The sequence below is a fragment of the Perissodus microlepis genome, chromosome 5, assembly GCF_051167445.1.
Source record: "Perissodus microlepis isolate ML-2025 ecotype Zambia chromosome 5, ASM5116744v1, whole genome shotgun sequence".
Taxonomy (NCBI): domain Eukaryota; kingdom Metazoa; phylum Chordata; class Actinopteri; order Cichliformes; family Cichlidae; genus Perissodus; species Perissodus microlepis.
Window position 1 is genome coordinate 4,984,134 of NC_140465.1, and position 13,234 is coordinate 4,997,367.

At 42.6% G+C, this 13,234-nt stretch overlaps 1 protein-coding gene across 1 annotated transcript; it reads right to left on the bottom strand.

Moving 5' to 3' along the window:
* Window positions 1-1,546: 1,546 nt before the first annotated feature.
* Window positions 1,547-10,669, bottom strand: LOC146386426 (uncharacterized). The gene is given in 4 exon segments (XM_084927271.1): window positions 1,547-1,790; window positions 1,793-2,209; window positions 2,212-2,304; window positions 10,409-10,669. Coding segments are annotated over 4 exon segments (1,005 nt in total). The 3' UTR covers window positions 1,547-1,556.
* Between the last annotated feature and the right edge of the window lie 2,565 nt (window positions 10,670-13,234).

The following is a 13,234-nucleotide window of genomic DNA, read 5'->3' on the forward strand; positions in this document are numbered from 1 at the left end:
TCTGCAAACGCTAGATTGATAGCTGCCATCTACTTCCTCCCACATTTCTGCTTCATGCGCGTGAAAATTGCATATTTTAAAGCGCGACCAGTTCGCCTTGGACACGCTTCGGGGTGCGAATGTGCAAGCGACCAGCTAGGGGCATGTGGCGCTTTTTGGTCGCTTCTATCGCATTCGGTGTGTATGCACCGTTAGTCTTCCATGTTCCTTCTTGCTTATGACATCTCCACAACATTTCACAAGGAAGTCTCCTTTATCAAAGTAGCCACCTACTAAACACTCCTTGACCTTACAAAAAAAAATAGGAAATGTCAACATTAATCTACCACAGTGGTTAAACTTATGACTATACCAAAAATCTTCAAGTATCTTAGTATCTCAAGTTTGAATAAATTGATTAATTTCACCTCAAATCCGTCTTTGTCCCTACCCAAAAATGAAAAAATTTGCAATTTTGGGTTTAATCTTCACTCTTGGTTGCCTCGTTGCAATACACTGTACAATTTCTGTAATATTTCAGGAACGTAGTTTACAGTGAAAACTAATCTTTTACAGGGGGTGCTTTTAATCCTCTGGAGTCAAGGGTATAATTAGCAGTTTTTGACTACTCTTTGATTTTACCTCTATAATTCTGGTGCCTGAGTGCTGTAATTCTTTTTTTGACATGGAACTTAACTGCTTTCCATGTCCTTTGTCCAAGTTCTTTTGGTGAAGCTTCAATAAACTCAATACAGTCCGACTTGCCAGGAACTCTGCCACCTTCTATGAATCTTTTTCAAGTGTTTTGGGGGGGTTTGTTTGCTTTTTTTCCCCCCCTACAGCACGAGTCTCTTCTGCAGACCAGCTTCTCTTCTATGAAGCTCCTGAGAACAAACAAAAGGTATTAATAGATCTGTTATCATTTTACTTGAAGGGGCCTCTATGGCACTCAAGTACTCTGCACAACATTACAAACAGTAAAATACAGAAACGAGAAACAGCACTGGTTAAAAGGTGACACTGCTGTTACATTTGTGGATTGAAAGAAAATTTAAACTGATGAGTCTTGAGTGAGGATTTGAAAAGAGAAAGTGAAGTCATATTTCTGATGTTAGTGATTTCCAGAACATAGTAGTGAGATGGGTGTGAGGGACAGACAAGCGAATAGGAAACCAAACAAGTGAAAATACAACATGCGAGCAAGTAAAATAAAAAGTAACAACCATTTGTTTTTGCCATTTCAGAGGAGATATTGTACTGCATGTTGTAAAAGCCTCAAAAGTGTCAAACTCCAGTCCTCGAGGGCCAGCATCCTGCTTGTTTTTGAGTTATCCCTGCTCTACCTGCTGCTGATTACCTGGTTCAGGAGTGCTTTACCAATAAGAAGCTACAAGGGCAGGCTCGTTAAAGCCTGGAGTTTGACACCCGTGCTGTATGGTGTTATACAAATGTTGTAATTATTCAAACACGTCCAAATGAACCTTCAATATCAAACTTTGGGATTTTGTGATGCATTTGCAGACATTTAGCACAGCTTTCAGTGGCTCGTTTTGGAGTGTTACCTCTTCAGTAGCTTTTCACTCCCGCTTCGTCCGCCATTGTTGTCTCTCTATAATAGAGCATGCCCTGGAATGATGAGAGTTGAAGTGCTGGGCTCCCACACCTTGAACTGGCCTCTTGTAGAGAGTGATGAGGAGGAGTGGATGTTGGAGGCATGGGTACCCTCCATCTGCAAGGATGAAATGCACCGACCCAGGCCAGCCCACGTACGTGTCAATGAAGTGGCCCTAATGGTCACAAACCGCCTGCAAAAGATGATAGATAGTAACAGGAAACCGTTTCCATAGCACTGACCATAAGACTTGATGCGGATGTGGCAGCCGTTGATTGCACCCACCGCTTTCAGAAAAGCTTGGTGGCGTGCCAGCACTGCAAACCCACAGGACACTATCTCCATGTCCTTCGGGGTCTTTGGGAGGTGGATGATCTGGTGGTGAATGGCCACTACTTCTTCTGTGACTCGGTGAACAATGTAGTGGACAGTAGAACGAGGCATCCCAAACACTCTTGAGACCACCCTGTAGGATGCTCCACTTGCCAACCAGAAAAGGAACACCAGGGTCTCAATTGTGGCACCTCAACTATGCTGCCGATCCTGGTTCAGGAGATTTAGCAACACTGCCAGAGACTCCCTGCTTAGCCAAAAATCAGGCCTCGGATTCTCCTGGTTTAAAAAAAAAAAAAAAAGTCCAGGACTAGGACACTCATGTCAATCCTGCAGTACTGTGGTCTGGTCTTGTCATTATTGTGAATGTTGCTGTTCTTCTTAGAAAACACACAATTTAACATGTTAAAACATTATTTTGATTATTATACTTACGTAAAAGAAGAGAAAAAGAGTGAGAGTTTATGAATATCATTTCACCGAGGGGGAGAAGTGTTAAGGGCGGGAACAGCTGGTGATGCAAATCTGAAGGCTAGCCCGTCCCATTTCACAGCCTTGCACTTCTGGCCTTCAAAGGATCCGGCCTTCTTCTAAGGATGTGGCCTAGGACTTGGGACATAAAGTCTGACATCTTTCAGATGAAACTTAATGGAAGCAGGCGTGCAGCATAACTCTGGACTCTTCTTTGTCTGGTTTTTAAGCTGTCTGCCGCACATGATTTTTTTTACTTTTGCACGACGACTGATGTTTCCATAAGATCTTTTTGCTGAACATTCCAAAGCAATAACAGCAAGGTAAATAGTCTCCAACCAATGCTTTATTAGATGGCTGCTTCCATATTACAACTTCTCCTCTGCCCTTTTGTAGCACTTTGCTGTTGTGCTTTAAGTCTCCTTTATTGCGTAGTTGTTTCAAAAAGACTCTTCCTTTCTTTAGAACTCGGGGGGGGCAGCTAAAGGCATATGCCAACTCTGCCATCTCCACGTGCTTCCTCTGCAGATGTCTTGAAATTGAAATGTTTCCTTGAGACTTACCGCAGTAAAGACATAATGCCTTTTGTCCCATACTCGTTTGTCCTTGCTTTTTGTACAGGTTTTTACAGGCACCTTTGATTTCACATTTATTTATTTTTTCTTGTGATTATTTCTCCTTTTCCCATGTGTTCTGGATTTCTTTTTAACAGTCACATTTCTCATTTCTTGATCATCTCTTGAAGTAGTGCTAGGAACTTTAGGGATCTTACTTGGCAGACTGTGGGTTTCACCAACACTTGATTTTGAGCTCTGACTTGTTGTATTCTGTGTCTGAGCAAATGGATAACTCCAGCTCTGAGGAATCACTCTGGTCCTCCTGAATACCTGACTGTAGGTAAAGAGAATAATTATCATGAGAAGAAGTCAAACATTAAAGACACCTTAAGTGTCATCTTGAAGATGAACTATCAAATGTAATTATAAGGATAGTTTTACGGCTTTATTACATAATTCCAACTCCAAAAAGTTGAGACGCTGTGTAAAATGCAATGATTTTCAAAGCCCACATCTGAGGGTATGGGGGAGCATTAGTGCCTATGGAACTGGCAGCTTGCACATGTGGAAACGCATCATCAGCGCTAAAAGATAATACAGGTTATCGAGCAACATATGTGCCCATCCAAACTTCTTTTCAGGGAAGGCCTTGCGTATTTCAGCAAAACAAGGACTGTTGAGCAGCTAGAATCTTACATCAGACAAGAATGGGAAAACATTCCAATCCTTAAAGTCCAGCATCTGGTCTCCTCAATTCCCAGATGTTTACAGTGTTGTAAAAAGAAAGGAACACTACACCGTGGGAAACATGGCCCTGTCCCAACTTTTCTGGGACATGTTACTGCCATCAAGTTCAAAATGATCTAATTTTTTTTTTTAAAAATAGAAAACATCAATTGCTTAAACGGAGAATTTTTTCCATGTTCTACTATGAATAAAATATGAGTTTAGGAGATTTGAAAAACACTGTGTAGAATGTAAATAAAAGCAGAATTCAGTGTCCCAACTTTTTTAAACCTGGGACTGTAAAAGAAAAATTAACTAAAATGAGATGATACAGTATGCTGACACCTTTTATTGCATGGAAAACTTTTTGTCAGTCACACTAGTGCCATACACCAAAGATGACTTTTTGTTTTCTTTCCACAAACATTCTGTTGTATCAACCCACATGACAACAGTTTGCAATTAAATCAAAAAGTTACAACCATACGAAGAAAATCTGGTATAGTTCTGTGGAAAACCTCCAAATTGCTGATCCTCTGCTGTCAGCTTCGTCCATGCTATTTTATCTGTGCTACTGTTGACATAGTAAACATAACAGTAGAAATTACATGAATAGACTGGTTTGTCGTCACCAATATAACTTTTTTTATTCTGAATTAGACTGTTTTCTGATATCTGGCTTACATAATTTATATTTTAAAAATGCTGAGTTTTAACCATGTGTTGTCTTTGTGCCATTTTCAAGTACAAAGGCAAGATCAGTGTCTTATTTGCATTTTATGTAGAACACGGGGCTGACCTCACAGACATGAGTATCGTGCTAGCAGCAGTTGTTCATAGTAAGAGCATCAAAGGATCACGTTGTTGAAGACAATCACGTCAGATCTAAGAATCATTCCCACCTTAACTGTCGATTCTTGATGCAGATTCCAGTTTGCATCTGTTGTCATCTTTACCTATTAGACATTAATAATTGTTACTGAATTGTATGTAGGAATTTTAAAGACTACATTGTTCTTAGTAGAACAATGTTCAAATATTTTATAACAAGGCACATACCTGTGTTTGGCTTGCTGGCATGGCTTCCTTGACCTAATACCGAAGACAAAATTCAAGGTCACTACTTAGTTAAATTTAAGTAATCCAGTTACAGTCAATGACTTGGATGTGATACAGTACAACTGCACCAACAGTTTTCTTAGTGGGTACACTGTTGGAGTGACATTATTTCCTTTTTAACATCAGGACAGGATCTTATCATTTCCTCCAAGGTGTCTTATTATAACACTAAAACAGTGGCCAAGAGACGACATAAACACACTTTCCATAAATAGTGAAATTTTGGCACTAAACTACCCCACAGCCAAGATTGTTTCAAGGCACAGTTATAAAACACTACACAAAATGTAAGCCTTTGTATAACTATTTACCTTATTTGCTCTAAATAGCCAAATAAATATTGCATGGCAGCCTTGATCTTCCATTAAAAAAAAAAAAAAAACTTTCTGAAGCCCACTTTAGCAGCGGAATGCCAGGCTAACTGTCCGGTTGTTTGACAGTGGAAAAACACAGACAACAAACATGAAGAATATGACAACAAATATCAGGAATGAGACAAACAAGGCTACACAGAGCACCCTTGCTCAGTTGGGTCATGCTGATGTGCGCTACACCAGTAAATATAGTGTACAGACGCCGCTCAGTCACTGAAAACATCTACACTATTTAGTCATCACTCATTGGAAAGCTCATGCTACAGGCTGACAGGTGGTTTAATTTTTAATTGGGTCTGAAACTCAGATAACAAGCAACGCCGTATAAAACGCCATGTTGGCGTAAACATGTGTTAACGTTTATATTTCAGATGAGATTTGATGGATAAAGGAGGACGATGATTTCAAGCATTTTGGATTGTATACACGTTAAGACAATGAAATTCAAAGCATTGCTACTCGCACGCGTCACACTTCACTAGTTTCGTTTACATATTTTGAAACGCTAACTTGAATAGCGGAGATGGGCAACCGGGGTAGAGGTGGTGATCTGAAATGGTTTTCCAACAGTCTTGAAGGAAATTCCCAGAGATGCTGAGCACTTGTTGGCCTGTTTGTCTTCACTCTGTGGTCCATCTCATCCCAAACCATCTCAGTTGGGTTAAGGTCAGGTGACTGTGGAGGCCAGGCCATCTGGTGCAGCACTCCATCACTCTTCTTGGTCACAAAGCCCTTACACAGCCTGGAGGTGTGTTTGGGGTCATTGTCCTTTTGAAAAATAAATAATGGTCCAACTAAACGCAAACTGGATGGGATGGGCTGCTGCTGCAGGATGCTGTGGTAGCTATGCTGGTTCAGTGTGCCTTTAGTTTTGAATAAATCCCCAATAGTGACACCAGCGAAGCACCCCCACACCATCACGCCTCCATGCTTAAAGGTGGGAACCAAGCATGTAGAGACAATGATAGAGGGATGGTGGATATATTGGACAAAGGATGTTGAATATGGAGCTGCCAGGTAGGAGGAAAAGAGGATGACCTCAGGGGAGGTTTATGGATGTAGTGAAGGAGAACATGCAGAGGGTTGATGGGGGTGCGGGGGGGTGCCTGGTTACACTGGCACTGTGGACACTGAGCGACATGAATTTGATTAATTTAACAAACATAAATGATTAAGATTACAATAGTCAATAGTCGGCAAAGGATTCATAGCTGGGGGTCGTTAGTATGACACACAACCAACCCAAAGAAGCCAGTGTTTGAGGATCATTTTGAATTCTACTCACCCACTTTTGTCACCATCCACCCCAGGCCAATAATACTGTGCTTTGATAGTGCTGTGGATCTTTTACTATCCAGTGTCCACCACAGTGGCTGGCATGAGGACAGTTTTGCCAAGTGCTAAATAGGGCTGGGCCATATTATACCGTTCATGGTAATACCGGTACAATGTTAGGCAACGATAAGAAAATAAAATATCGCGATAGAATATGGGTAAAACGCGCATGCGCAGTGCCTTTATTTTCAAACACATGGCCAAAAAAGCATGGCGGAAATGGAGAATGAGAAGGGAGAAAGCGGATCGTTGAGTGAAACGGATGAACCAGAATTAGTTTGTAAAAATGGTGCAACTTCACTGGTGTGGAACTGGTTTGGTGTTTGTCCATCAGATACACACCAAAGCACTTTTTTTTTTTTTTGTAGAACATGCAAGCAGACCGTCGTTATTGCCGTATTTGTCGGGCTAAGGTGCTTGTAAATCTGGTAGTAATCTGGGTCCTAAACTCCGTCCCTTCAGGTCCCAAAGTCAAACACTGCAGCATCACAGAGAGTTAAAAACTGTCTAAATTCTTTCATCTTTAATAAAACGATCAGCATTGCTGCTTTACCAGGTGTAACTATGAAGTTTAACATCCAGGCATCCATAAAAACAGAATTTATTACATTTAACGGAGTTAGAAGTTAGCAGGAAGTTTGTGGAAATTAGCTCGCTAGTTACCTAAACATGATATAGCATGTTCTGACAGAGATTTCTGAAAAAATTCAAACGTACAGCTCTGCTATCACTTCCAACATAAATGAAGACAGAAAACTAAACAGCAGTGACGTTTGTAAGGTTACTGAAGTTGGGCTAGCTGGTATATCATGATGTGCTACGTGATCGCTAGCGACACAGCTATGTTAGCATAACATAAACAGTGAAACTGGAGGATGAACGCCAACCTTTTTTCCACTCGATAAAAGTTAACGTGAGGGTTCCTGATAGTTAGAGACAAATGCAATCGCATGGCAGGATGCTATAAACTGACCAAACTTCAACTGAGATAAATCCATCCACAATACGAGGTTAGTCATTAATATACTGCATCAACATGGGAATAGAGCAGCTGTCAGAGAATTCAACATTAATGAATCAATGGTACGGAAGTTGAGGAAGCAAAAAGAATGAGTTGAATAAAGTTTGATTTATCTGACTGCTTTGTTTCGCTTAATGTGTCTTATAATCCCGTGCACCTTATGGTCCGAAAAATACGTATTTGACTTTTTTATTTGGCACACTGCAGTTTAATGTAGCAAAGAACCTCTTTTTAACTTCAGTGGATATTATACATGGTTATGCTCAGGATATGTCAGCCCATTTCTACTGAAAATGTTTTTTGGTTAAACTTTCAGCAAGGAATTTGCATTTGCACTGTTAATTTTTTATATAGCTATAATATACATAAAAAACAGCTGCATGTTTAAGTGAAAATAAATGGATGGGAGGGGGGTTTGCGTTGTGGAGTTGTATTTTGTCTCGCATCAATTATATCGTCAGTTATATCGTTATCGCAAATTTTCAAATCTATATCATGATAAATATTTTTGGCCATATCGCCCTGCTCTAGTGCTAAATTCTGTTTGTTTTTTTGTTTTTTTTATTCCTCCATACATAATACAGGTCTCCATCTAGATTAACCCTTTAAGACCTACCATAGAAGCAAGTCCGCCAGAGCTTATATTATATTTTTACATGCTGTAGTGCCAGTTTTGGGAGCATTTCAAGTTGCTATACATCAATACAACCATTATAGCCCACATTTTAATAATATGTATGCATTAAGTGCATAGAAATTACATAAATTGCAAGAAAGTGCAATAAACTACAAAAAAATTGAAAATCATTTTTGTTTTTTTAACATGTATTTCTAGTTAGAGAAATTTAAGAGGCATATCCCTCAAAAGTGTAAATACAAAAAAGTTGCACAAAATAGGTTCCCACCACAGGAAATTTATTTTGAGTGTCTTCATAGTTTTATTTTTGAAATACACCAATTTTATATACTGCAGGAAAAACGAAAATAAATATTATAGTGCAAATTTGCAAATAAGCAGCATATGCATCAAAATAAACTATTTCCAGCAGTGCAATTTGAGTTCTAAGAATCCCAGAAACGACACAGAAAGTCATAAAGTCAAACATAACTTTTAAAAAGTATAGGCTCATGAGGCCCTGATGGTAAAAAACTACATTTCCGCGAAAATGACGTCACTTCCGGTTTCGGGCAGGTAATGGCGGACATGCGATAGTTCACGCTGACGTCTATTCTAACATAGGAAGTGGTATGAACAGCTGATCGGATCGGCAAAGCATGTTTCTGGAATATTATGTTTTTGTTGCTGCAAGTGCTTTTTATGCAGTTTTTGCAAAGCTATATGTGGAAGGAAACCGTGACCTAGGACAAGCTGATGGCATAAGATGTAAGTACAACTCCTCCGGTTTCATATGCTAAAAAAAATTATTGCGCTAGCTTACGTGTTTGCAGTTCTACAAGGATTTAAAAGTAGTTGCGCAAAACGGAGCGTGCCCGCTCTGAGCGGTTTTAAAGGGTTAAGCATGTAAATGGGCGGGGGGCAAGGGGAGTGGAATCACATTTAAAAAAAAAAAAAGGGAATACTACACTTAAATTCAACTTGAAATGAGCCATTATACTCTTTTATCCTGAAGGTCTCAGCTCTTCTCTTGATTATAGACCTTTCTTTGCTGGTTGACACCTCAGGATAACAATTGTGGAATTTCAAATCCAGAATCTCCCTCAAAATTTTAGGATCTGTTTCCCTCCCTCACACCTATTCATTTATCTAACAAACCTAATGACTTGCTTACTCCACTGCGCCATAGACTCACAAACTCAAAAACACAAGACAATCCAAATGGCACACCTGAGTCACTCACTTTCTTAAATCGACTCACTTTCTCATGCTCTACTTAATCACACTGGCTTGAGTTGCTTTCTATTCACTAACTGCTATCGCCTCACAAAGCCACAAATGTTTGTTAAATTAATCAAGTGTATATAGACTGTACATAAGTACCAATTCTCACCAGCTGCGTGGATCAATTATTGCTTGATTGACTGACGGGATGGTGGCCTTAGTCCTATTGCATCAAAATATCTATTGCAGTGCCATTTTTATAATTCAGCATGATAGCTGAAGGAAGGATTTCCGGGGTGTCAGGAAAAACTTTCAGTCTTACAACTGATGGGATCATGTGGGATGTTATTTGAATCCAGGACCTGGCCGGCGGTTCTGGGAAACCTGGGAGTAAACTTGTGGATCCACGCTGAATAGGGGGGGAGGACTTCATGCCCAGTGTAAGACCAGTACTAACTACTAACAGCATCAAGACACTACAAAGTAATGAACATCTTCACCACAGTTAATGTGTGTGTGTGTGTGTGTTCAGTTGATGTGAGTGATTATTATTGGTGATTCAACAGAAATTGGGGGGGATGACAGCCTCTCTCCACAGTGCCACTTTGACCTCTGACTCATCCTTTAATAATAAAGGGTCCAAGGGTTCCATCTAAATGTGATAAAGAAGGGCAACTTTTTTTTTTAAATAAAAATGAATGAATAAAAATAGCATTAGGTAACTTCGCATTATTCTACCTTGTATATGGTACCTACCATGTCTTTACTGGAGTTTTAATTTTAAAAAAAAAGTTTAAAATCTTAAACTACATCTAAGAAAATAAATGTGAGGAAACTGACAGCTTTGACCCATCCCTTGACTATTACATCTGGCTCAGTGACACCAAAGTAAAAGGTGGCCCAGGAAGTTGCCTTTCCTCAGCCTCCAGCAGCCGATCGATCCGGATGGGAGCAGTCACATACTGCAGATAGCTGTGTCTTTACTTGTCAGCATAGATCTGATGCGTCCACAGATAGCCGACAGAGAGCCGATGGGACTACCTGCACTGTCGCAGCCATCAGGCCCATGAGGCGGAGATACAGGCCCCAGCTCACCCGAGAGTGGGGGCCGAAGTGGTCAAGGCACGTCCTGAGGGCTTGCTGCCGCCGCTCCACTGTGACGGAGTCCAGGGACATGCCCAGGGACACGTCTGAGACGGTTCCAACCTGCACTTCGGTGCCCCAGAGCCCGAATATGAGAGACCAGAAGGGCAACATGGCTGCGGCACTGTTCTTCTGAGGAGGCGCAGACCAGCAAGTCATCTAGGTAATTCAGGATACTGAGGCCCCGCAGCCTCATAGGAGCAAGGGCCGCATCCACGCACCTGGTGAAGGTTTGGGTGCTAGGGAGATGCCGAAGGGGAGGACGCGGAACTCGAAGAGCTGCCCCTCGAACCCGAATCTGAGGAACCGTCAATGACCCTGCCAGATAGGGATCTGGAAGTAGGCGTCCTTCAGATCGATGGTGGCAAACCAGTCCCCTGCATTGACGGCCTGATGCACCCTGGGGACCATCAGCATCTTGCACAGCTCAGGGGCCTCAACTGCTATCTCCGGCCCCTGAGCTCCAGAATGGGACGAAGACCCCCATCCCGCTTGGGGACCAGAAAGTAATGGGAGAAAAACCCTGCTTGGCGATCCCCAGCGTCTACCTCCCGTATGGCCCCCTTCAGCAGAAGTGTGGCCAGTTCCTCCTGCAGCACCTGGGCCTGCACCGGGTCGCTCACGTTGGGGTTGGGGTGGTAGTTACAGGGGGTCTGCGGCAAAACTGCAGGCCATAACCCTTGGTCATGGTGGAAACCACCCAAGGGTCCGCCCCCAGGGCTGACCAAGCCACCCTGCGCTGGGAGGGGGCAGGGTGGCCCGGCTCCGAGCGATGTCAGGAAGGAGGGGGAGCAGTTGGAGGACAGCTGAGCCTTGGCTCCACATGGCCGCACCCGCCTGCCCTGAGCGCGGCTGCTGCGTCTACGAAAGGCCTGTTAACTAAGCTACACAGGCCTATGTTGCCATAGCCCTGTGTAGCTTAGTTAACAGGTCATCCATGACCATACTTGCCAACCTTGAGACCTCAGAATTAGGGAGACATTCATAAGGGCTTTTGGGGGGGGGGGAAGGGGTCATATGTAATGTTGTCCGATAAATAAACTCTGTAAAATGCAAGGGTTTTTTTGTGTGTGTGTGTATGTATATAAGTTAAATTAAATAGTTGTCCATTACTTGTGCAACAGATGGTAGTGATGGTTCAATAGAACCATCCTATACAACAACAGCTACAGGTACATACATAAACAGAACTGGGGATACTCTTCCCTAACTGTAACAATATCCGTAACAACAACAATATCCATAACAACAACAATATCCATAACAACAACACTTCTATTTGAAGGTGCAATGCTTCGCAGCCAGCAGCACATCCCTTGAAGGAACATAGGTATGGGCAGCACCTGTGAAATTTAATTTGCAGGAAAGAAGTGAGTTAAGGGTTGAATTGTCCATCTTTGTTCTGTTCTCTGTCACTATCTTTCTAACCATGCTGAACACCCTCTCTGATAATGCATTGCTGTGTGGCACACACAATAGTGCATGCACCAGAGTCTGGAATCTTCCAGCTCTCCCTAGCATAGCCCAAAACCTGTCAATCCTTGCTTCCTGAGGAAGATCTTCCCTGCCAAGCACCTTGTACTCCACTACTTCTTCCCTAAGGCTATCCAGGTCCAACCGCAGCTGCGGCAGACTTTTCCCTAGCTCTATAACTGCAAATGAACATGAGCAAATTAAGCACAAGTGAGCTGGAGATATAATTGCTTTCTCTATTATTATACTCTGTAACTTTTGAAGTTGATTATTAAACAACTACCGGCATCAATTAAAAAAGGGGATGCACCTGAGTTTGGAGAAAATAGATTTTTTTTTTTTCTTTTTTGCCTGTCCCATTTGGCTCTTTTGCCATCAGAATTATTGTCTAAAGGCGAAGAAAGATGCCCAACGGATTTACTTTACCAAATGGACCATCCCAGCCTTGCCGTAATGGTCTATTTGATTCACCTTTTATTGTTTATTTTATTTTATTTTTACTTGTTAAATATGGGACAGACTTGACTGGGGAAAAGAAAGGGGAGAAAGAAAGAGGGAAAGAAAAACAGCGGGGAAGAGGGACGGGGATAAGAGGCCAGGGGGGGGTTGCAGTGACGTGCCCGTGAGCTCCGCCGGCAGCCAGCTGTGCCAGAGTGACCGAGCCCCAGGCCGAGAGGCCGAGGGCCCCCCGAAAGGGCCCCCCGAAAGGGCCCGAGCGAGCCCCAGGCTCCAGGCCCCGACAAGCAGCCACCAAGGAGTGAGCCGGTGGGTACTCGGACGTCCATCCCCAGACACAAAGAACCACCAACGCACCAATGTCTGCGGGCGTCTGCCACTGGCAGGGGAAGTGGTGGGGAGAGATAGGCCTCCATACCTTGGAGGGCCTGAGATGTCTCTAGAGAGGTGGCGTCTGATACCCGACCTGACATATAGATACAGACATCCATTCCCACCCTCATGCTCTCATATGCAATTACTCAACACTCACCCAACGTGGAGACAGACATAAAGAGACACTGTACACACAATCACACTCCCCAAGCGTACTCTAAGCCCCAGGTCTAGGTACCCTTGCCCCCGGAGGGGGACACCGCACCAAGACCCGGGTAGTGTTACCCTTTTCCCTGGGGTGGAGAGAAGCAGACTGCCCCGGCTCGGCAGCAGCAGGGAGGCCCCACATTCCAGACCCCAATCGGACGACCAACTACTATTGAAGTTGATTATTAAACAACTACCGGCATCAATTAAAAA